This window comes from Egretta garzetta, unplaced genomic scaffold, assembly GCF_000687185.1.
Source record: "Egretta garzetta isolate BGI_Z169 unplaced genomic scaffold, ASM68718v1 scaffold94, whole genome shotgun sequence".
Taxonomy (NCBI): Eukaryota; Metazoa; Chordata; class Aves; order Pelecaniformes; family Ardeidae; genus Egretta; species Egretta garzetta.
In genome coordinates, this window is record NW_009259683.1 from 2,108,798 (window position 1) to 2,134,787 (window position 25,990).

At 39.4% G+C, this 25,990-nt stretch overlaps 1 protein-coding gene across 1 annotated transcript in view; it reads right to left on the reverse strand.

Annotated features, from left to right (window-relative positions):
* KAT2B (lysine acetyltransferase 2B) overlaps window positions 1–25,990 on the reverse strand; it is a 59,558-nt gene continuing 33,568 nt past the window's right edge. The window contains exons 8-19 of the mRNA XM_009638582.2: window positions 24,256–24,362; window positions 22,444–22,569; window positions 19,991–20,127; window positions 18,373–18,581; window positions 14,456–14,582; window positions 11,161–11,271; window positions 9,418–9,561; window positions 6,437–6,551; window positions 5,646–5,682; window positions 5,252–5,315; window positions 5,070–5,154; window positions 1–1,949 (exon numbers count right to left, since the gene is read on the reverse strand). Of these exons, the coding sequence (XP_009636877.1) occupies window positions 1,756–1,949; window positions 5,070–5,154; window positions 5,252–5,315; window positions 5,646–5,682; window positions 6,437–6,551; window positions 9,418–9,561; window positions 11,161–11,271; window positions 14,456–14,582; window positions 18,373–18,581; window positions 19,991–20,127; window positions 22,444–22,569; window positions 24,256–24,362 (1,456 nt within the window). The 3' untranslated portion in view covers window positions 1–1,755. The remainder of the gene's footprint in view (window positions 1,950–5,069; window positions 5,155–5,251; window positions 5,316–5,645; window positions 5,683–6,436; window positions 6,552–9,417; window positions 9,562–11,160; window positions 11,272–14,455; window positions 14,583–18,372; window positions 18,582–19,990; window positions 20,128–22,443; window positions 22,570–24,255; window positions 24,363–25,990) is intronic.

Here is a 25,990-nt window from a genome sequence, read left to right on the forward strand (position 1 = left end):
CCAGTACAATATATTAATTTTACAAATGTAAAGTTCATCAGCTGTTAAAGCATTTGCAAAACCACATATCCTACCGTAACTTTATTGCACAGTATCTATGAAAATATTAATTCTTAAATTAGAAAACAAATGTTTCAATATAGAAGAGACAATCTGATTGAAAGACGATAAGAAAATCTACTCTGAAAATAACAAAATTTCACAGGATACCAAGCTTAACAGGTGCATCTGTAGGCCCAATCTACAAAACAGGATTATAGCATCCAGTACTGGCTATTAAAAAAAAAAAAAAAGATACTCACTGTACCTTGGTTATAGATCCAAATGTAGGTCAGACTAATCTCATGCAAAACACTATTGCAAGTCTAGTGTTAACATTTTGAATACCTTGTGTACCACATTTACTACTTCCAGGGAGTTCCTGACATCTACTTGCTCAATCGACTTGTGATTTAACATTGCACAGGCATTGTGCAGGAATATACTCTGGGGTTTTTTTCAGTCTTATAGTTATTGAATTTTACCAGTGTAACATCTGTAAATATAAAACACCAAGAATGAAAGTTAAATCAGTTTTCCACAAAAGCAATTATAATTTACAGTTACAAACTCTAATTAGAAAATACCAAGTGACAACTTTTTGGCCTGTACTGATCTCCATTAGGAAGTTAGGTGTACCTCTTAAATGTAGTGTAAGCAGCAAAATATATATATATATTTATATATATATAACTGCTCAATTTTAAGATATACTAACATAAGTTGTAAAATGTTAATATGTTCCTGGGTCTAAATAATCACAGTTAATAAGCATTTACAATAAAGCTTGGTAGAAAATCCAGTTTACCACAGAGGCAAGTATATAAGCTAGAAGCTGTCATATGTTGACTTCTTTTGTGTACAATAGTCTTTGCTAAATAAGCTAAAGAATTTATCAGTGAAGAGTAGTAAATAGGGTGGATCATGAAGTGCATCAAAACTTGAACCCTATTAAGCCAATTGAAATTGTCTAGTGTCTGCAAATCAGATTCTCTGAAGTTATTTTGGGTACTTATGTCCTGCATAAGCCAAGTCACTATGACATTACACATCTAGCCAGGTTTGGTTTGGGTTTTTTTTTAAGTAGTGGTTATGAGATTAAAATTTGCAGGTAAAATATTTATCAAAACCCAAAATGAATAGAAAAACTTGCATCTATCAAAGATTACAGGCAGTCCTTTTTCAGAACTGGCTGTTCTTCTCTCACAGCTTCTCAACCAGCTGAGTGTTTCTTTTAAAAAATAATGTCTTATAAAAAGATTCTATAAAGAAACAAGTGTTTCAGAACCCCCCCACACCTGTTGTTTTCCCTTACTGTTTTCTTTTTTACTGGAAAAAAATAATAAAGCTTTATCAAATAGGTACTGCATTAGGTAAGCTATAACATCTCATCTGGGAATTTTCTTCATATTCCCAAACATGTGCAATTTCCCACATGTTTTGTGGGGTTTCTGAGGCTGTAGCTGATAAACTTGTGAACATAGGGTAATGGGCACACAAAAGAAATTTTCTGTAATTAAATACATTATAAAGCATTTTAATAAAATAATTTTTGTAACTTCAGTATAATACATGTTTGCAAAACTAAAAGGGTTTTTAAAAGTGCTAAGTATTAAACAGAAGTTTCTTGAAACTTTAAAGTCCCACAACTTGGATATATAACGGCTTCCCCTGCCCATAAAGTAGGCACACTGATTGGTTTCAAAAAAGACAGTGTCACTTGTCAATTAATCCAGCTTCTTTAATTTTTGTGTAGAAGAATTTCTCCAGTATATTGGCACATTTGTAGTATTCGCTCTCGGGGGGGTTGTACTCTCTGCAATTTGTAAAGACTCGCTGCAAGTCTGCCATGAATAATTTCTTAGACACGTAGTACCTATTCTTGAGTCGTTCACTCATTGTTTTGAGATCTGTACAGGAGAAAAATAGATTAACAGCGTTTGATTCAAATACTTTTTGTATGCAATATCCCTTTAGACTGATTTGCCATTTAACATGAACTGGCAAAGCTAGGACTTGGGATTCCTAATTGCCTTCATCTAAGGCGTGGTCCCTTTTTCAGTTTCAACAGCAATTGAGCCCCTGGCATTAAGCAATATTTCACTGTAAAAATTATTTTGTGTAGAGTTTATTTTTTCTTCTTTGAAAGATTAAAACATCGTTCTTTTGTGTTCTCACGCTTCTCTGAGCTTTCAGTGCCTATTAGGTGTTTCTAACTCCCTCCTAACTGCTCTGTGAGGCAAAGCTGTTGGCAGCTCTGCTGGAGGAAGCCTTGGGAGTGCATCAGCAGAGATTTCAACCATCACAAAATGTGTATGTTAACCTAAAATCCTCACTTCTGTGCAAACACAGCAGCGACATCTATACTACAAGCAGTACTTGCAGCTCTGAAAAAAGATTAGATGTTCCACACTCTACATATATTTTAATGACATCTTCAAAGTTTATCATTATGCACCCCTTTTTAAGAGTCACGTGATACCAGATCTCTCCTGTTTTCAATGCATCATACAAAACATTTACTTACAGAATATTCTTTAAGAAACGTTTTCCTTTATACTAAAATTGTCATCCATAAAATACGTAAATCATCTGTGTGTTTTCTCCACACAGTCGCTTTCCCAGTAATTGTTCTTAGGCATTTAAAAATTCTGTCTACATTACACGTGGTTGAGGAGTGAGTACAGGAATAGAAGTAGTGGGAGGTGAGCTGGATGCCTTGGCTTTTTCTCACCTCAGATGAGCTAACAACTCTCTCTCTAGCAACGCTTGAGCCAGGCTTCAGCAGCACCTTTGTGAAACCCTAACAGAAACAGCTGGGATGGAGAAGACTTAACTGCCAACAAGTACTGCAAGGACAGCAGAGACCAAAGACCTCCAACGCAAAGGAATTAAACCTTAAAACTTAACATTTAAAAATACGGTTGTGGGTATTTTTGTTTTCGTTTGAGGATTTGGCGTTTTGTTGTTTTGTTTAGGTTTTTTTTTTTAAGGGAGATTTGACTTTGGTAACATGGAGAAAAAACCTGGCAAGTTGACAAGAGAGGGTTATTTAAGAAAAGTTTGATGGATGCTCTCAAATACCTCTTCCAATGATATGTAACTTACCATTCACTAGTGTCGCACAATATTTTGCGAAAGCAAAGGCTCATTCAGCTCCCATTAAGTCTGAAATTTAGATGCCTATATCTAAACTAGATATCCATAGTCTAATTACAGTATCCAACTGAGAAGACTGTTCCGCTCACCCTGAAGCAAACATTGCTTTAAAAAAAAAAAGCTGGTCAGTTAAACTGTTCTCCTCTAACTGCAGTGGAAGTTTGGCTCCATCTGTCACTCAGCCATACAGCTTTGTATTGCAGATGAAAAGGGGAAAAAAAAAGTATTTCTTGAAAATAAGCAGCTGAAAGAGCGCTTAAAACAGGGGAAAAAAGTGTTTATATGTGAGAAATGACCTTAGGAGATAATCAAAAAGCCTACTGCCATACTTCTCAAATATGGTACCATTTAGTCTGTATGCAAATGTAAAGACAAATGCTGTATCTTGCATGTGATAGCATAACAAAAGACAATGTTTCTTTTCAATTGAAATGATGTCTGAGCAGAACTATGTACAATTTCAGCATGCCAGCCGTGAGAGCAGAAAGCGAGCAGAAGTCGATCATGAATCAAAACGTGGTTTAGTTGTGCTGGGTTCCTTAGCTGAAAAAACAAAGCAAAACTAAACCAAAGTCCTCAGCTTAATCCTAAAATGTGAGCTGCTGCTCCCACCTCCAGTATAATACATCTGAACAAGGGAAGAACAGACAACATCCCTACTCCGGGTTTGCCAACCCAGGCAGTAAGTTCTTTGTAAGCGCTGTTCAGATTAAACAGCCATCTAGATCTAGCCTCTGCTCAGAAAAGCAGACAGAGAAAACTCTGCCACGGGAGGGTGTCAGAATTCTTTTTCTTCACTGCTGGAAAACACATTTGTGTCAGGGAAGCTGGTTGCTCTTTTATAAAGTACACATATATTTGCTATTTGGAAATGAAAAGCTGAATATAAAAAATCATTAAGCCAAATTGGTATACACAGGCTAGGAGCCTATGCAAAGCAACATGAACGAACACTTTCATTCTCTGAGAAACTGATTGATAGTAGCCTGCAATGAACTTGTATTTCATTCTCTAATACATTAAAAGGTACAGAACCTGTAATCAGAAAGATGGAGGTGAGTATTGCCTAAATAATGAAGGAGGAGGAGAATTCAGTTTTAAATCTGCTGCAATACAAATCAAAACAAGCATCTGTTTAGAACAGCACTGAATCCTCACTGTAATTACATGGCCCAGCAGTGAAAAGCAAAGAAAGGTGTTAGTTGTGTACTTCCCTTTGCAAGCAATCCTGCATAAACAATCACTGCATGATTTAAAAATAAAAATGAATAAATAAATAAACCACCTCGGACAACTTTGGCAGATATAAAATACAAAGATAAAAGTTATCTTACAGCCAGTTGCATGAAGCATTTTCCTAAACTTAAAATGGAGCAAACTGTTAAAACTTAATTAGAAAACCCTGGTACTTTTGAAAAGGTTTTGCCTATGTGACTGAGAATGCTTAAATCTGTTTTTCAAAGCAATTCAAATGCTCTGGTGTTCCTGACAGTTTGCCTTGAAATTTTTTAACAAACCAGTAGGATCTGCAATGACCAGTTACCACACTCAAGAACATACTCGTACAACTCACATAAAGCAGCTCAGTCCAGAAAGTTTCTAGCTGACTGCACCGTTTAAGAGCTTGCTGGGGCTCTCTAGGGCATGCTAAGATTCCACATGTATACACTACAGATGCTTCACAAAGGTCACAAAGCAGTCATAAATTTCAAATGACAGCACCGTACTCTTGGCACTTGAGAGCTGCAAGCTGTTCAGCTGCAAGTAATAGATATCTTTTAACATAAAATAATCAGATAACAATTTATCTGCTATGTCTCCAGCTATAAAGATTTTTAAACTCTATACTTAAAAAATGTTAATGGCATTACCCATGGGAAACCTTATAACTTCATAATATCCAGGAGCTTCTGTTCTCTTCACAGGTTCCATGAAGGGCCAAGCGCTTTGATGGCTCTTTGGTAAAGAAAAAAGTCAGGTATCTAATATGGAAACTCTATATTGGAAATCATGTAAAAAGATTTACAGAAGGTAAACTAGAGCTATCACTCACCTTCACCTGCTGCAGGATGGTTTTCAGTGTGCTGTAAAGTTGATCTGGATCCTTGGGCTCCTTACTTGAAAGAAAATATGAATACAAGAAGATTAGTTTGAATCCCTTCTCTTCATTGCCATGACATGCATCTTACAAAAAAGCAACTCCAAAGCTTCAAGCATTTTATGGAAGAAATAAAAATTAAAAAAAAAAAAAAAAGCAAAACACACCTAAAACCAAACCCTCAACCCTCTCCCCCAAAAAAACCCCAAACCCACTTAAGGACTCATCCCTTGCAGATTATTTATCTATTTTCCAACGGATGGAAAGACACATCAAATAACAGTGTTTAAAGAATTCTCTCAAAGGAATCTCCAAACTGCTTCATCATTTAATTTTGCGCAGCACTTACCCTCTTTCTTTTCCACTTGGTTTCCAGCCAGTCTCTCCTGTACACAAACAACATGAGAGATTACGTGGCAACTACAGTAGGTCAAAACATTAACTGAGTTATCGCAACTCTAAAAAGATAAGCCATTTCATCATTGCTGCAGTAAAATGGGTTTGTTTTAATAAAAGTGACTCCTATTAAATAACACAACCATCTAGCCTACAGCCCCATTCAATTTCCCACATGCCTCTTCCTGCAGACTGCTGAAAAGATTCTAAAATATTCCTACATGAAACACACATTTTTTTCAATCATTCAATACATATTTTACTACAACCTCTCTAAAGAATAATGATGTCGAAGTTAGCCAATTTGATGCCCTAGGGACAGAGAAAAATTTGCAGAAAAGCACAGTTGAAAAAAAATCCTGCAAAAGATGACATTTAAATGTTCTGATTCTGTGTTGTCCTGTAAGTCCATGCTCAGCACAGAATGCATCCTTGTACAGGAGTGCAGTGCGTAACAGTGGTGCCAAAGGGAAACTGCTGATACTACATTGCGATACAAATCAGAGAGGGATCACGTATAAATAAAATTACACACAAGTACATAAAAGAGCATCAGCCTGGGATGCCTTAGGTAAGTCTCGAAGACAGCAATTCTACAACAATCTTCACAGAAATCAAATCAACAGACCAAAACAATTATATTTTAATCAAAAAGAAATATGTGACTACATTAGTATTTCTAGTCTTGGACCTTTCTTGGGCTGTTCTGCTTCTGTTCTACATTAAAAAAAGGTTGATACATACTAATTCCAGGAATGCTTTCTATAGGAATCTGCCGTACTCCATCTTTGAAGCAAGAAAGGCCAGGATAAACTTTTCGTATCTGAGCTTGTTTCCTTTCTATGAGCTTTTTAATGATCTGTAATAAAGCAGTAGAGAAAACAAAAAATAATTGATTTGCTCAAAAGTAACCCAGAGGATTAATGCAAAACTATGATGAATAGAAACATTCTCACTTCCTAATCTTACGGTCCTTATAAATCCTCTGAAATTGGCAACAGGGGTGAGCTACCTGCCCGAACACGGATTCTGCAGATGAGGCTACCAAGACTCTCAGCTGCCTACTGAGGCACAAATCTGGAAGAAAAGGGGTCATTGCTTTGCTGTCTTCATCACAAGCTGCACAGCTCCTAGGAAGGTGGCAGCAGAAGTAGAGGTAAGGAAGGAAATTTCCTGGAAGCAGGTTTGGGAACTGGCTCTAATTCTAACAGCTGGTGCTTCCAAACTGCTTCAGCACAGCCTGGCCAGAAGTTTCAAGGCACATATTGAATGTACGTATATGTTCGTATTCCAAAAGTTTAGAAATACCTGTTCACTTCGAAGTCTCCATATAGCTGTAGGAGTTGCTTAGGTATCAGTCAGAGATACTCCAGATTTTCTCTGGAGGAAGTCAGAATGATACCACTCTCTGGAACTGATACTCTGCTCTGCTTGTAAATGCCAGAACAGGCTTTCCCAATTCTGGGGTACACTCTGTTCTGCTTTGCAATCTCATTACCTCAGTTCTAAGTAATTTGCTTTGGTGCTCTTGATAAACACTTAGATGCTTACCTAAGCTTTGTGTGTCCTGAATATGTCACTTTCAAAATGGCTTACTTCATAACTGGGAGCAAACAAATGCGCAGCCATTCAGACCACCACAGTTTGAGAGACTATTTTCTTTGGAAATAATAAAGGTGGGCATATCTTTATTTTTAAGGACCTTCACTCCCTCACACATAGTATTTTCTTTCAAAGAAGAGGAAAAGAAAAAAAAAGATCAGACTTCCAACAGAGGTTACAAATGTTAAAAGAAATACAGGATACCACAGCACCGTGGCCAGATTCCAGCATAACATCAAAATACTTTCAAACTAATTGTTAAATCCACCTTAAACCCTTCTTATCATTTAGGAACTAGTGGGTCTTCCTGATTAAAACAAGCTGTTCAATCAGTAACACTGATTACGCACAAGTCAGCAGGTCACAAAGCTTTGCACAAAGGGATTTTTTCATATTTTTCAGAATGACTGTAAATGAGCTACAAATCAGGCAGTGCAAAAATCACAAATGGTGCTCTGTGATCGGTACCCAGTGTCGGGTGACATGGTCTTAACAGCCACAGGCATATGTTCTAATTCTTTAAATAAAAGCTTAGATCCCATGAAAAGCTTCACTTCTAAAAGGACAGGACTAGAAAAGTCTCATGTCCAGTAATGGCCAATACCAGCAGCAAACCAAATCAGTACATAATCCATACTGTCAACATTCAAAATTCTACTTATGTCCAGGTATTCACCATCTTCATTGCTTTTGATTTGAGCAAACAAGCGAACATTCTTCTTAAAGCTGCAGAATGTGAGGGCTATTTCTAAATTTCCTTGGAACAGGGAGAATAAAAGGCCTGATCTGTGTTTCGAGTGTCAAACAGGCAATCCTAAGATGCATTTGCAAAGGTGTGTATATTTATTCTTAGAGAAGATACAACAGTATAGATCAGTGTATAATAACAGCTTTCCTTCTAGTAATGGTAAACATGAGCTGTTCGGAGGACCAAGGTGCTTTATCTCCAAGTGGAGTGTCTCCAAGTGCTTTGGAACAATATAGACATCCCACCAAATGAGAGAGTGAAGAATGCAAAATAACACATGCTAATAAAGCGGTCCCAGAGCCAAAATCTTAAAAACTAACTTACAGTTTTGGAAGTGACATGTTGATGGTTTGGCCCTGGCACTGTATTACTGCAGCTAAGCATGCCTGAGATGTAACAGGCTACAAGAGACACATCCACTATCTGCCCACTCTGACAACATCCCATCCCCAAGGGGAAGGTGGTATCTACAGCAGTAGATTGGGATCTGAAGAGTAACCCAACCAAGCAGAAATGAAAGGGAAAAAATGATGATCTATGTTGTATGGACATAGGAAAACTTTTCCAATGAGTGAAGTTACGAAACTTTGTAAACTAAACGTATAGCACTCAGACATTTTCTTCCTTTCTGCAAGCGTGGGCCAAATAGTTCTAGTGGAAGGAAAATGGTTGTTCCATAAAGAACCATATTAACAAAATAAAAAGTCATTTGACCAACCTTGAAAGAACAAATTATCCTAGTAGTTTTCTAGTATTTCTTTAAAAACCCAAGAAGGTATTTAAACACAACTGGAAACATCTTAATTATTTTGCTAATAAACTGCCTTATGACATGGAATATTATTGTGGACTAAATAAAGAACATCTCACATACACTCCAAAGTGGGACAGCCTGGAATTTAAGACCAAGCAGCCTTGATTTGTATATTAAAACAGTGGCAGAAAAAATAATCCTCTTTCTTTCAAGTAAAATACAGGATGTACAGTACAAACACTAAATTAAAAAATCACTCTAATGAACACTACTGTCGAGGGGGGAAGGGGGGAGAAAAATTGCAAAGCTGCAGAACAAATCAATCTCACAAGATTTTGCTTAGTTATCACCTATGACAAAATTTAGCTATGAAATAATCCTCAAACTATCAGTACTTTTCAACACTTTTCTTATCGGAAAGTTAGTAAGGTATAATTTAATGCTTTAATTGCAAAATTATGGCACTGGGACTGGAATGAAAGAATTATTCTAACTAATGAAGTATACATTCTAATGCTTTAAACACCAAAGCAAAGAAGAGAGCTAACCTGGCACTAACTGAACTGTTTCTAAACATCTGAATAGATTATAATGTTCACAGCGTTTCATTTCAGCCTTTACCTCTTTTTGCTTTTTAATGATGACAGAAAATTCCGTGTAGGGGATCCTTGGATTTAATTCACATCCCATTAATGTGGCACCCTCATAATCCTTGATGTAGCCAACGTATTTTGCTTTTGGTACTTTAATATCTTTGGAGAAACCCTGAAGAAGAAAAAAAACCTCAAGTTGTCATGATGCCATTTTCCTTTTACATTTGTTTTAACTGAAATGTTATGATGATTTAAAACCAAATTCATCATAATGTTGAAATACAGACAGTACAACGGAAAGAGTACAGACCATGGTTCATAGTGTTGTAAACACCTTCTCATGGCAGTCACTTGATACAAGAATAATTAATCACTTCTATGTATAGGAAAAGAAGGGAGATAGGGGAGATAGAGAGATGGAGGAAAAGATTTTTACTGTGGACAAATTTCCTGGATTTTTCCAAAAATTTGCTGGTTTAATATTAAAGGATGCCAGTCCTGTAGTCATTAGTTAAGGAAAGCTGCTGTTGAAGTCAACAAGATTACAGTAATTTTATAGGCAGAAAAAACAATGAGGTTTTTTTCACTTTTGTATTTCAAGTGAAAAAATAAGATATCAAATCTTATTAAAAGTTCCAAAGTTATACTACAGTCTTCATACAGTTCAAAAGTCCATTGAAAAACAAACCCAGAAAGGAATTAACCAAGACAATAAAAAGCAGTGTATGACTCTCACTTTGACTGCATTTTATTCTTCTGTTACAGCGGTATCTATGAAACCTCAGTAAAAATCAGGAACCCGACCAGAACTTCTGCCTCACAATTTACCACCAAAGGCTTGAGACTTACTTGGAGACTGAGCACCTTCAAATTGGGGAAGGGACATTTCAGACATGGAAGAGGGTCTGTCTGCACAGGTCTGACAGCAGTATCACAAGCCCAATTTTTATTCGTTGTGAATGCGTGAAGAGCAAATTGTATCAGTTCTATATAGAGAATCATAGAACAGCAGAGGTTGGAAGGAACTTAAGGAGGTCATTAGTCCCATCCCTGCTCAGAGCAGGTCTCATCAGATCTGGTTGCTTAAGGCCATGTCCAGTCTTGAAGACTGCCAAGGACAGAGATTCCACAACCTCTCTGGGCAACATTTTCCAGTATTTCACCAGCCTTAGGACAGGAAGGAAAAAAAAAACAATTCTTTCCATCTAGTTGCAATTCCCCATGATCCAACTTGTGTCCATTGCCTCTGGTCCTGTTGCTGCACATCTCTGAGAATAGTCTGACTCCATCTTCACTCTATCTGACCAGACAGTTGACACCTGTTTAATCTATCAAATCTATTTGGCAGATTAGACATCTCAATCTTCCCTGAACTTGAACTTCATGCTTCAAATCAGGAGGATCTGTGAGCACATGTCAGGTAAGTTCTAGTCTGCTACGGGTATGTCTGGTCTTTCTTTACACTTCTTACAGAATTAGTGAAGGAACTGAATGAATGAAGCAGCAGCCAACCCATATTCAACTGGTTTTGAGACTTGACAAATTATAGGCTCTACTGTACACCTATACTCAGATGATTCCATCAATGTAAAATGCATTATAAGCCAATATCATTACACAAGATGCACACAGAGCACATTTTGTAGATAAAAAATATACACATAAAATTGCACTACGCATGTTACCCAACTACTTTGTCATGTCTAGTTGTTTAGTTCATCACTGCTAGATGTTATCTTCTTGCACCGATTCATTTCTTACATTGACTTACTTGTTTTTTGAAGTAGCCGATAGCATATTCATCTGCATATGTGAGAAAGTTGAGAATGTTGTGTTTGATGTGGTACTCCTTCAGATGGTTCATTAGGTGAGTCCCATAACCCTGTGTGAAATTTATGAGGAAAAAGCCATTACCAAGCCTTTGGGGATTGCACATATTAGAAGCTGTGGACAGAGGGTTATTACAGACTGTTTTTCAAAATGCAGTCTTTCCTCTAGATCCTGTTGTACAGATTTTCTCATAACTAAGTTGGTGAGGCATACTCAAGATCAAACTAGTTTCAGCCTCCCAAGGGCATCTTTGTGACCCAATAGGGAACACAAAATACCACAGCTTCTAGTGTCCGATTCACTTTTAATCTAAGAGAGACCAAAACCTAGACTCTCTCTAGGGGTAAAGCGTAGCTCTAAAGAGGTACGTTGTCCTGGAAGTTGTAATTCAAGGTGCATGCATTATTTTTTTCCTTTTAAGTTAGATACCAACTATTAATAGTCACATATTTCACCAATAACAAAACTACATATATTGTAATAATAGGGCATCCTTCTTAGACATATCACTTCAAAACTGCAAAGCAGTAGGAAAATGACTCCTTCTAGAGGAACCCGTTCTGAAATGAGATCTCTATCTTACTGTGTTCTGTGCACCTGTAGCAGAAACAGCCTCTGCCTTAAAGGATTTATAATCTGAACTTATCATAGGGAACAGTGAAACAGTTATTACCATAACAAGCAGCAGAAAATTATTGAGTCCACAGTCAAATAAATAGCTATGCCTTCTGACTGCACACAGGAATAATTTCCATTTTCATTCAACCCCAAGGTAAACAAAAGGTTCCATTTATTCACATTTACAAGTAAGCTATAGTCTTCCCCTTCTGCTCTGAGATGAAGAAATGCAAAATAGACAGGAGAGCCCATGTGTTGTTCCTGCCTATGTTCCAATTTTAATATCGTAAAGACTAAATGGACATGGGCATTAACATACATGGATCTGTCTTGGGTACGCGGTTCTTGAAAACTGGGAAAATTTTTACTTATGTTCATAGCCAGAAAAATAAATTAGAAAATACATACTTCGAATTTAATTCACAATTTAATAGCCCCAAACATGGCAATAGTCAGACAAATGCAAGTTAGGTTAGTGCTCAATACAAAAAACTTAGTAGTGACACATTTTCTTTAAAATCATACTAATCCAGGTACAAAATTTGTGCATTAGTCCTTCCTTTCCAACCAGTGTTTGGAGACAGACCTCATATTCAAAATTAAGACCTCACATGCGTAAAAATATGTACTTCTGAATTTAAGGAAGCTCTTAAAGCCATATGTTCACTTGTTAAAGTGGCACACATCATGCATGGCATCAAATACAAAGAAGTGGGTTTGACAACTGACAACATGTTAAGTGGTACAGCATATCTTAGAACTCAAAAGTGCTCAAGATAATGAAGAGACTTTCTAATGACAAATTTGAGTTCTCAAATTCCTTGAAGAGGACAAAAACTGCAAATCAAAATTTTTAATGAAAAATGTTTTCCTTAAATGCAAGCTGGCAGTACCTGAGCTAGCCAAGCTCCTCACTTCCCTTCTCAACAGCAGGGTGAAAGGAACAGCGTAGGAGAGACTGACATTTTATTTACACCTGAAACATTGCAATTCATTCCAGTAATTCTGAAGCATCTAATCTCTGACAAAAAAACATCAACTTTGTGTCTCAAAGAAATTCCAGCAATTATGATGACAATGACTTCAAATATTTTCTGCTGACCTATTATTTTTATAACCTTCACAGGATTTATTCATTCTCACAAACACTTGCCAAGGTCTAACAATCCTTAAAAGGAAACTACGTCACGTACGGTAAAATTTAAGATAACGTTGTAACGTGGGATCAAACTATCTCAAAAATAATCCAACTTTTAAATACAAAGGAAAACAGTACCCATATTTCTTACTCCGGCCTCAAATTGAATTAAAATAGGAATTTATTTTTCCCAAGAGTAGGCAGCTGACCCATGTGTGAACATTTAGTCTTTCTCAGTTACCTGCTGGTAGGGGTCACCTTACTCAGATAGGAATGTGGGAAGGCAAATTTGCAGAAATAGTCAAGTGATACAGCGAGGCACCCAGAGGGTAACAGAAGAAATCGTGCGTTATGTACGCATACGCAACCTAGGAGGCATTCTGATGGCTCAGATTTATTTGCTCTGTTATATTCTGAAAAGCTATTTTTTCCTGGAGAATCAAAACACACCTTTGGCAGCCTAACTTATGTAGTGCAGTTGGTTGTTTTAGCAGAATGAAAAACACCTTTTATGAATTAGTCAAGCTTAGAATAGACATAACAAGCATATTCCATTACTGTTTGCATTTGCTAAACTACTTTGGATACTTTTATGACAGGCAAGTAAGTGCAGGGGAATGTTCCTCTCTAACACCAGAGTCAAATAAAATAATTTATAACCCAAGTAATAATATTTATAACAGGTTTTCAATCTCACTGTGTTACCCTTCCACACCCAGAGCACTTCCCTTCAAAACAGGGCACACAATTTCTGCGTGTTCAACTGCTATGAACTCTGAATTAACCCACATCTCAGCTCTAGCAGTTTCAACTGAAAAACATAAAGCTACAGCACCATCTAAAGGCAAAATCCTGAATCAAATCATCATAGATCTACCTGTAGTCCCTGGGAAAGCAGGAGAAATCTGCTGTATTCATAGTGCTCTATATTCTTTCAACACAGCTGCTAATTCTCAACACTCAGAGAATGCTTTGTGACATTAATTCAAAAAGGAGTGAATAGAACAGACTGTGTGCTTATACTGAGATGCAAAACTATACCTATTTTTTTCATATGCCTCATTTTGATTGAAGTCATGTAATGCCACAGAATGATTGAACACAAATTATGGTCGCACACAAGCAATACTTATGTCAGTCAACCACGAGGCGTTGTTACACTACACAGAGAGGCAGTTGCCGGAGACAGAGGACCAAATAGTCCAAGAATGGGAGACTACTGGCCACTATTGTTGGGTTGAGAAAGATTTTATTGATTTAATTAATTACAAGCAATCCTACTATCATGCTGGTGATTCTAAATCTGCACATTTGTTTAGGCTTTGCGTATTATATTCAGAATCACTATATCTATCAAACTCTATTTCTGTTTGGCAACTCAGCAATATATTCAATATGTGACTAATCAAATTAGGAGCATATGCAGTAGTGAATGGGACTCAAATACATTTAATAAACTCTAATAGAGAATTATTTTTACCTTGACTTGCTCATTGGAAGTCACAGCACAGAAAACAATCTCTGTAAATCCTTGGGAGGGGAACATCCGGAAGCAGATACCACCGATAACACGACCATCTTTTATTAATGCAAGGGTCTTGTGTTTCCTGCGTAGACAAAAATAACAGTCACTTTAATTCATGTACGTAGTACATAAAGTGCCATTACCTTCCTTTTTTCAGAAACTTGATTCACTTCTTTCCATGATGCTAATGCAATTGTATATGCCTCTGATAAGTTAGCTGCTTGCATCTACAGAAGAGTTGCTATTTTAACATCTTGCATTGAATTTACCATAAAATTCATCATTCGTGCAGCAAGGTCCTGGCCTTGCCAAGTACTCCCAGATACTAGGGTAATGCCCAATAAATAAGAGTTGTATTGCTTACATTGAATCTGTTGTTGACAGTTATGCCATTGCACAGTTCTCAGGATGATTTTACCCTGACTAAATTAGAAATTAATGGAGTTACAGGACAGCAAGCCCTTTATAAGGGATTCCTTTTTCCTTGCATGCACTCTCTATAGCTAAGCTATCAGTTTCAAATGCAGCTGATGAAGCAAGAAATGATATTTCTTATTTCTAAGTCCCACTCCTAGTGGAATCAAGTCCAGAATAAATATTCATTTCTTTTGCACTTACATTGACTGCCAGGAAAGATATAACAAGGTGCAGTGTGAACTCTTGTGTCAAGGATTAAGAATGTTAGTGTAATCCTCAAGGTCTGGAAAGATTTACACTGCATCTGTTCTCTACATTATTCAATACACTGTATCATATAAATTGTACAAACAATACAGTAAGTTTATAGAAGATATCTTCGGGGTGGAAAGGCTGGTGCCAAAAGTGAGCCCCTGCCAAGAAAAGGTACTCTGAAAAGCAGTTATATTTTATGTGCCGCCATTGAAGATTTCATACATTTTATATATTCTTTTTCTTGTAATTATTTTGGTGCTTTTTATTAGTGGAACAGCAGCAGCAATGTAGCAGCTTGAGCTTTTAATTTTGTTTGCCCATGTTTGAATTGTTTAAGCAACAAGATTCAGTAAGGATGGCCATTTTGGAAATAAGGACATTAAAGGTGATACTAAGTAAGATAACAGTTGAAAGAAATGTGGGAAGAGAACTGTTGGACTCCAATATCTCACATTTGACATAGGTTTGTGTGTACCCACTGCTCAGCATAGGTCTCCAGTGTGTGTCCCTGGAGATTCACGGCAGATGCTGCGGTACTCTCAGCTGTCCAGGCAATACGCTTTGCTTCCTTTGGGTCAACTGTTTGCCTCAGGCACATAAAGGAGAGCATTTTTTCTTGCTCTAGCAATATCCATACCTATTTCTCAAGCACAGACAGCTCTCCAGACAGATATCTATACTGAAGAGCACTTAAACTACCAGCAGTTCCTCTCAGCCTACTAGAAGAGTCTTTCCCAATAAGAATTATGGGAGAAGGCCATGACTCAACACCACTACTCCAGAATTTTGCTTTGATGTTCAGTTATGAGAGAACCTGGGCTCTTCAACCAGTAGCCTCTGCTTGAGATCACAGTGCTGCCAAGCTCCTAAACTCAGACAAGATCCTGGTGCTGCCTCTCTCCCAACTGAGCAGTGCTTACCCCCACATAGGAGAGGTAAAAGAGTCTGGACTGGTGCTGGCCCTCAGGAGGCAAGTGCTGTTCCCCTTTGAAGAACCCAAGTGAAGCCTCCAAGATCAGTCGCCTGTGCCTGCAGACTGAACTCCTGTCCCAGCGTCCTCAGCACTGGGCTCTTTGTGCTTCAGGGACAGCACAGACCCAGCAGCAGCAGTGTTTGCCGGGACCAAGAGAGCATTGTGGAGGGAATGCTAGTGAGCCTAAAAGCAGAGGAAATGGTTCCAGAAATGTTTCCATAACTGCTGCAGCTATAATACCGGGCACAAGGACAGAGGGATCATGATACCAGTGGTGGAAAAAGGCTCTTCCACAAAACAGGCTGTGTAGTTGGCTGTGATCAGCTCAGTCAGAACTCCTCAAGGTCTCTGCTGGCACACAACAACGAACCCACAGGCATCCTCCACTGTGAAGTGCTGTGGTCAGTAAAGCAAACCCCTAGGCTATCATTGAGTATGGATCATTCAGAGGCAGAAATTTTGGGAGAACAAATTTTGGGTCAAAAGGAAGGCCACTCTGCAGGAAACACAGTGGTGGAAAAGTGGACACTTCTGAGGAGAACCTCCCTTCATGCTTGAGAAGCTGAAGCACAATTCAGTCAGGACACTAGGGTAGGTGGAGGACCACGTGCAAGCCATGGCTGCTGCCTCAGCCAATGTGTCTCTTTTCAAGTGCCTGCATTATAGAGCTGCACCCAAAGCAAGACAAGAAACTTAAACTGATAAAAGAAAAAAGCAACGGGCTTGGGTGAGGAGTGATTTCTCCCATGCTGACTTAAATGCTGCTGTTCTTCATAAATCCCACAAGTTCTTCTCATTGAAAAACTTCAGGTTCTGCTGCCATTTGGTTCACAATCTCCACAGACAGAGAATGGAGCAGCCTGCAAGTAAATATGGGCCTAGAAACCACTAATAAGCACCATAATTACTTTCTGACTTTCAGTTCTAACATTTGAAAGTAAAAGGTAGGTAGGAGCCTTCCCTGCAGACTCACGTCCCTGTATTGGGTTTGCGTAGCAAGGTTTTGGTAGCAGGGGGCCTACAGGGATGGCTTCTGTGAGAAGCTGCCAGAAGCTTCCCCACTGTCTGACAGAGCCAACGCCAGCCGGCTCCGAGACCAAGCCCATCAGCAACAGTGGTAGCACCTCTGGGATAACGCTTTTAAGGGGAATAGTTGCTGTGCAACAGCAACAGCAGCGGGAGAGAGGAGTGAGGATACATGAGAGGAGCAGCCCTGCAGACACCCAGGTCAGTGCAGAAGGAGAGGCAGGAGGTGCTCCAGGCACCAGAGCAGAGATTCCCCTGCAGCCCCTGGTGAAGACCATGGTGAGGCAGGCTGTCCCCCTGCAGCCCATGGAGGTCCATGGTGGAGCAGATCTCTACCTGCAGCCCGGGGAGGACCCCACGCTGGAACAGGTTTGCTGGCAGGGCCGGTGACCCCACGAGGGATCCACGCTGGAGCCATCTGATCCTGAAGGACTACACCCTATGGAAGGGACCCATACTGGAGCAGTTTGTGAAGAACTGCAGCCCATGGGAAGGACTCACGTTGGAGCAGTTCATGGAGGACTGTCTCCTGTGGGAGGGACCCCATGCTGGAGCAGGGGAAGAGTGTGATGAGTCCTCCCCCTGAGGAGGAAGGAGAGGTAGGGACAACATGTGATGAACTGACCCCAAACCCCATTCCCCATCCCCCTGCGCTTCTCAGGGGGAGGAGGTAGAGAACTTGAGAGTGAAGTTGAGCCTGGGAAGAAGACAGGGGTGGGGGGAAGGTGTTTTAAGATTTAGTTTTTATTTTCTTATTATCCTACTCTGATTTGATTGGTAATAAATTAAACTAATTTTCCCCAAGTCAAGTCTGTTTTGTCCATAATGGTAATTGCTGAGTGATCTCTCCCTGCCCTTATCTTGACCCACGAGCCTTTCATTATATTTTCTCTCCCCTGTCCAGCTGAGAAGGGGGGCAATAGAGCGGCTTTGGTGGGCACTTGGCATTCAGCCAGGGTCAACCCAGCACAGTCCCACAACAAGAAGCCAATTGTCATTAATGCAGCCACCGACAGAGTATTTAGGTACAATCCAATTAGATTGGCCAGGAGTTATGAGGACTTGAAAAGATGGGAAAAGGGTAGCACAGGCAGAGTTTCGCTCCATGCCACCCTGGCTGGCCTCTTCCCACACCACTGACTGCAGCCAGCACCAGGCTCTCTCCATCTCACCCGCCAAACCCTTCTCCAGCGGTACTCACGGATCAAAGACCAAGCGCGTGATGTACTCCTTCGGCATTCGAGGCAGCTGATGGGAGAACACATTCTGCAAACCAACCAGCCACATCATGATCTTCTTGTTGGGCTTCTGGTTCAACGAGTTGCCAACCACATGGAATTCGATCACGCCCCTGCGCTCCTCCAGTCTTGCTGCCTCATCCCGGGCCGAGTGCGCCGAGAGGAAGTTGGTCTGTAGCACACAAAAGAGGAACAAAATCACATTTTTGAGATTTTGCATCCTCTGACAGAACAGCCTGAACGAACAAAGGAACCCCCCTCTTTTTTCCAAGCCATCTTTTTACAAAAATAGAGCTACCAATGATTACCTTTTTTAGCAGAATCAATTTTTAGCACCATCAAATAAGCTGGTCTACACTACAGTATACAAAGGCTTGTTCAAACTTCTTTTAGTAAAGATTAGGAAACAACAGTGATGGATATGACTCAACAAGTTCCAAAATCTCTCAAGGGACAGGACTCATCCAGTTGAAGCCTATGCCACTAAGTCTTCACATTTCTTTAGTCTCGCCAACTTGGACAAAAGAAGTGAATTCGCCTACGCATGCTGCAAATCACGTATTTTTAATGGCAGTGCAGGCAAAGTCATATTTTTTTCATTTTAGTAGTGCTTTCCACTACCTATGCCACTATCATAAGAGCCTAAAAAGAACATTTTAATTCCTACTGATTTTGCTGTTACATATCTACCAATTGCATCCATATATTTGAATGGAGATGAAATTAATACAGACAATTTGTTTAACTTTTTTTTTCCAAGATCATTTTACAACGCCAGAAACATCTCTGCGTGCACATACTGTTTACTTTTTGGAGCAAAGTTTGGCTGCTGGGTTTCTAGTCGCTGCCAGCCCCAACAGCCAGACTGGCACAGCATTTGTAATACGCAGAGCCATCAGTCACAGTACATAGTTTGAGTAAGAACTGTAGGTGGTTCCAAATCTTCAGCAGTCTCTAAGCTAAACCTTGGCAAACAAGAGCTGCTGGCAAAACATAGCCTGGCGAAGGGAACAGAAGGAGGAAAAGCCAGCCAAAAAAAAAAAAAAAAAAGTGTGCAATTCTGTACATGGCACAGTTCTGCAATTCTGTTTGTTTTTCTCTTCCAGCAGAAAAAAAGAGCAACTGTGGAAGACAGAGCAAATAACTGTTTAGATCAGCCCTTCTGCACTAGGCAGAGGTTTTTACTTTGGATCTTTCATTCTGCTGCAATATTTCAACCCTATTTACCTTCTCTTATGAGCTATATCTATGATTAACAATAAAAAGCATACTCTGGAACTGTTCTGTAACAAAAGTACCTTGCAAAATAACCTGGGATCTACTTTTTTACTATCACTAGTTTCCAAGTCCCTTTTGCAAACAGTACACAATACATTAAAAAAAATTGTAGAACTATTTTTCACGTTAGTGATGTATTTCATCAATATTTTTTGCTCATCTAATCATACTCTGAAAGTGTCTATTTTTCTTACTGACAGCACAGTAAGTTCTGTGGACTCTTAGCTTATCATACTCTATCCACGTGGAACATTTATTGAAAACAGACCATTTGCAAAGAGACCAGGTCTAGATATTTCTCACCTCTGGCCCGAGCATTGCTGCAGGATCTGTAATTGTTGACATTACTTCATTGATTAACTCAATAGGAATGTCTCCTATAACCCTTGGTCTTTTTGAATCCTCCAGAGAATAGGGTTCATTATTTTTTCTCTTTTCCCCTATAAAACAAAACCAGAAAAAATTAGAAAAATCAAACTGTCATAGACTAGCACTATGAAATCTAGCACTTCTGTTATATTCTTTAATTGATATGCCAAGTTTGGGGATTTTTTTTTTAAATCCCTATAGAAAGGGAGAAAGAGAAAGAAACGTAATCCAAACAATAATTATCACTGCTGCAATTTTGTCTTTGTGCTGGGATGTTAACATGAAGCAGGATGAATATATCTCTCCTTCTCCTATACCTCTGTAAATTCACACTGAAACTTCTTTTTGCTTCAGCGTACTCTGCAGTCTTAGAAGTTCAGTGCTCAATACACAAATTATAGTGCATACTTTTGGATAGCATGAAATCCCATTTTGGGATTCACTGGAATTAAATGTCCATTATAGATTTCTCCCACCCTTCTTGTAAACCAAGCAGCATGTACAATCTGACACGTCATACATATTTGACTTAGAAAAGCCATATGAAGCTTCCAAATCAAAATATACCATGTTAAATATTAACTGCCCTACTTGCAGACCAACATGTAATATAGCAAAAGCAACTAGTTAAACACATTCATGAAAGAAAAGTCTACCAAGGACTACTGGGTACAATAATACTGATAGAGCCAGCTGCTAGCTTAGGATTTATCCAAGCAGCAAACTCCCAAATACTAGGAAAGGGTACAAACAGGACTATCACTCCATCATTACCTTGTTCCTGTATTCTTTCCCTGAAGATCTGCTACTGGTCATTATCAGAGCTAGGATGCTGAATTTTGCCGCTGTGATCAGCACTGAGCAGTGAGATAAGTTGGTTTGGTTTTGTCTGTTTGGGTTCCGCCCCCCCCAAGGAAAGTCCACAATAGCTTTAAGATATTCTTTCTGAAACAACCAGGTAGTTCAGGGCCCACTACGCCCTCTGTTTTACATATATGGTACAGATTGGTTTTCCACAGGCATAGCACTCTAACTGTTCATTCCCCTTTTCAGACTTTCGAGCAGTACAATTGTTTTCTTAACAATAGCATTTTATTGTGAACCTCCCTTCGTTGTGGAAACAGTTTATTCCTATTCTTTATTTCTTACTTTCTAAACAGTTATTCATATGTGAACAGACCTTCCTTCTTATGTCCCAAGGGATTAACTTCTTGTTGTAAAACAGAATTTTTTGAAGCAACTTGTCAAAATCTTTCTGGAAATCCAGGTACACAAAACCCTTTCCAAATGCTCAACGCTTTCTTCACAGATACGTACAATTTGTGAGTTCTAGAAAAGGCACACTGAATTTCCACACACCACATTACTCAAACATTGACCCATTCCATTCTTAATCAGCTTATTATTGTTTCTTCTCATTGTCTGAAATAGGAGACTTACAATTGACAGTTTCCTGCATCCTCTTACAACCGCTTTAAAAACTAGTTTCGTATCTGTGTATTTCAGTTCTGTAGGGCTGACGCCAATTCCAATGACAGCTCAGCTGCACAACTTAATAATTACTTTGTCAATTCCGTATTTCTTTTCACAGTCTCAAAAAAAATATAATTCTTCTAGTGACTACTTACTACTCATTTTACTGACCTGTAATAAAAAGAAAATCTTCTACTCATTTCCACTTTGAAGACTACTTCCCAACTTGCCCTCAAAGAAAGCTGCAGTTTAGGAGCCACCTTAAGTTCCTCTGTAGCGAACACCAAGGCTAAGAATTCATTTAGCTTTTTCTCCTTCCTTGAGCACTTACTTTACATGAGCTCACAATCATCTCTCTGACCTACAAACTCTCTTGACAGGCTCATTAATCCTGAGGTGTTTGGAAAAGGATTTATTGGGAGAATTTATGCATTCAACAACTTTTTTTCCCCAAAACTTTTTTTGTTTTTAACCTGACTTCATGCAGGTTTTAAATTTATCCTGGTTGGTGTGTTTGTGCTTTTCTTTATTGCTCAAATGCATGCAATTTCAGTACCTTGAAAGATTAAAAAAAAAATGCACTGGCCCCTTCTACTCTGTCTTTATTTGAACAAGACCTTTTTTCATAGCTCATAATACATGTACTCCAAATAAAGTGTTTTTCAACAATCTCTGAGACCAGCAGACCTTTCCCCGTTTTAATTGAATTTAAACATACCAATTTTCTTTTTTCAAATACAGTTGCCATTTCTGCTAGTTAAACATTACCATAGTGGAGAAAAAATATGTGTGTGCATGTCTTCTAGCAAAAACACCTCAAGGTCACTATTGCAGAGTGAAGGCAATGGTCACCATATACTGCAACTACTGATAACATTGACAGGAGCCCAAAAGCAAGTCTCCCTCTTTGTTACCTAGGTTTGGATCAAGGGCAGAAGAAACTTTGCAAGCAGGACTCATATTCCCACTGTTGGATTGCTCCAGAGATGAAGGACTTGCACTGTATGAAACGGATCTTGCAACAGGTGGAGGATTGATAACTGCAGTGGCATAAAAGACAAACACAGAACCATCAGGACATGGAACCCATTAGGGTGCTGACTGAAGGGCTGTCACAACCAGGGACCCAACTTCACACCCCCCACCTGCCCAGTAACAGCTAACACAGAGCAATGCCACCAGTTCGCAAGCAGAGACATTAGAGCTTTATCTCAACATGTTTTTCTAAACTTCTACCTAACGAGGGACTGCATGACTGCTGGATGACAAAGCTACCTTTACTTCATTGCAAATATCAGGCTTTATTATTCTGCAGTGCTGAGCACAAGCTAAGAAAACAAACTTCTTTCACATACCTGCCAAGCCTACTGGTGTTCAGCCTCATGAAAAAGCTTTTTGTAGGGGTCTATTGAAAAGTAAAATCTCATAATTCAGCTTTAGCTGTCCACTTTAACAGTGTCCAAAGACCGGTTGGACAAATCAAACGCAATAGAGGGAGTTGTTGTTGTACCAGTTAAGAGGATGAAACTATTATTTTAAAAAGTCCCAGACTAACATCTCTCTCTCTAATATTAAAAAAAAACCCCACACTTATCCAAAATCATCCCGTTTTCATTTGTGTCAGGACTTTTGGCAGGCAGGTGGGGGGTTGAGGTGACAGCTCGTAGCCTGGACACCTGCGGTCTTTCTCTTTGCATGGCTTTATCCTGGTGTCATCACCAGCAACAGCTCTTTTGTGCTGCATTCATGCCAGGAACCCAGTGCTTAAGAGGTGCACATTAGAATGAAGCACTGCAGAAATGTACATGGCAGAATGAACTCTGAGAGCAACATGATTTTAGAGTTGCAATGAACTTGTGTCTAAGGCATAATTCGCCCGTTTATGAGGAATTCCTCATAAAAAAAAGCCTGTATCTGTCACAGTGGATTTTCCCTGCTACTCTAGGAAATTCACTATCAGATAAAGTGCTGACATGAGGATTTTGTCCACTGATAATCAAAAATTGTTTCAAAATACTGAATTGTTACAAAATATTGAATTAAATACTTCCAGTCTTCGCTTTCTAAAACACTGAAAATTGAAGTCAACTCCTGAGCTGCAAAAATGGATTTTAAATACTTTTGAGCAGAAAGCAAGAGAAGAGGAAAGTGAAAGAAAACCATCATCAGTGTCTCCCTGCAGTTTTAGGGATGACTTATTCCTGCAGAATAGCCGATGAGGCACGTGAATCAGAAACAAAACAAGGAAAAGCTACGCAAACCCAAGAAAATCAAAGGCACATGTGCAAAGGCAATGGGACATCCAATGTGGAAGGTCCCTGCTTCCCTGCTGCTAGGTCCCTACACCCCTGCTGCTAGGGAATCGGAGGACTGGCGTGGGTCCCCCTGCGAGGGGGCGGTCCACCTCAGCCATTTACCCACTGACCATTCTCACTTGCCCACATTGAGTGCGCTTGTGCTGCTTGAATACTCAGGCAATTTGCCTCAGCACCCAGTCTGCTCCACCGGCACTTTCAGTTAGCTGGATTTCATTGTCAAAATAGGATTTTTATATGAGGAAGCACCAGAGAGTCAGACACCTATGCTTACACGAGGCAGACTGATTTTCGATATAGCCTGTTATTTATAAAGCTGCATATCTAAGTCTCGTTCCTTAGAATTCATCACTTGTACAGGTTTATTTTTATATTCAGGTGCTCCCTAACCCATCACTAAATGCAAATTACCTGTCTGGATTCCCAGCTGGCCAGCTCGGGAACTAGACACCATGAAATCCTGATCCCAAATGGGAGAATTCTGGCTGTACACTTCTTCTTCCAGCATCGACAGAAACCTAGGCACAAAACCAGGTGAAATATTAACTTAATAGGATCATTCAAAACAGGTTATTTTTCAGAATAAGCATTCGCAACTTTCGTTAATTTAAAAATATTTAATGATTGAGTAGGAAAATGCTGTTGTCCAACGCCTTTTAAAAAAAAAAACAAACACACACAAAATCACAAGCCAGAGAAGCCATTAAGTATCTTAATTCAGTAGAGTGCTTTCACTTATGAAAATTTATCGTTGATATTTATCTCATTTGCAAATGCAGAAGGAAACAGTTACAAACTACTTTTAGAGAACAAAACTGTGCCCTAATAAGAAAGCTGTGAGTTGAGAGATGCCAAGGAACTCATGTTACACAATGATGACAAAATGTCTATTTTGATAAACCAGTGTTTTGTAGACGCACTTGCTTTCTGATTCTTACAGATTTATAAAATCCCAGTATTAGTTATAACAGTGCTCTTAGGAAAATATTTTCATTCCTTTAAGTGTGTTACTGTAACATTTAATTGCATGTTTGTGCTTGCATAACAGTATTTTTAATCTTACTTTGGTACACTTACAGAAACATCATGATTTTAAACCTCTTAGTATTATTATATGTGAGAGAAATTCCACAGATCAGACTATCCAGCACACCTGCCTTCACAGGGCTAACACATCGGTTCCCTCTCAGAAGTCAGAGAGCTGCTTATCCTATGTTGCACAAAAGGGGTTTTCAGACCAGAAGTTGACATGGCACATTTTTTACTCTCTGGAGTCATCTATATATATAGAAACTGTCCAGCTGAAACCAACAGGACTGTTGAGTAAGACTTTCTTGAACAGGATAAGGATTTTCAGGATCAAGTCCTGCTCATGTGTTTCATATATAGGGCATTTATACCTAAGCACCGCAGTGTGCGGTGTTCCCTGCTATCTATATAGATGATAAAGGCTAAAAAGTTTGTAACATCTATTTGACCATCTGTGACGGAGCAGAAGCACAACTTAAACTTTAGCAAGGGCTACCTTTACAGGCAGCAGAGAGACCCTGCGTTCAGAGCCCTTAGTGACTATTTCCCTGGGTACACACAGACATAACCCATGGGTGCTCCCTTTGCCCAGGAAAGCGTGGCCAGTAGGAGTAGGGAAGTGATCGTGCCCCTGTACTCGGCACTGGTGAGGCCGCACCTCAAATACTGTGTTCAGTTTTGGGCCCCTCGCTACAGGAAAGACATTGCATTGCTGGAACATGTCCAGAGGAGAGCCACAAAGCTGGTGAGGGGTCTGGAGCACAAGGCTTACGAGGAGAAGCTGAGGGAACTGGGGTTGTTTAGTCCAGACAAGAGGAGGCCGAGGGGAGACCTTATTGCCCTCTACAACTGCCTGAGAGGAGGGCGTAGCGAGGTGGGGGTCGGCCTCTTCGCCCTAGTAACAGGCGTAGGGCGAGGGGAAATGGCCTCAAGTTGCACCAGGGCAGGTTTAGGTTAGACATTAGGAAAAAAATTTTCACCAAAAGGGCTGTCAAGCATTGGCACAGGCTGCCCAGGGAAGTGGTTGAGTCTCCATCCCTGGAGGTATATAAAAGACAGGTAGACAAAGTGGTTAGGGACATGGTTTAGCGGTGGACTTGGCAGTGCTAGGTTAACT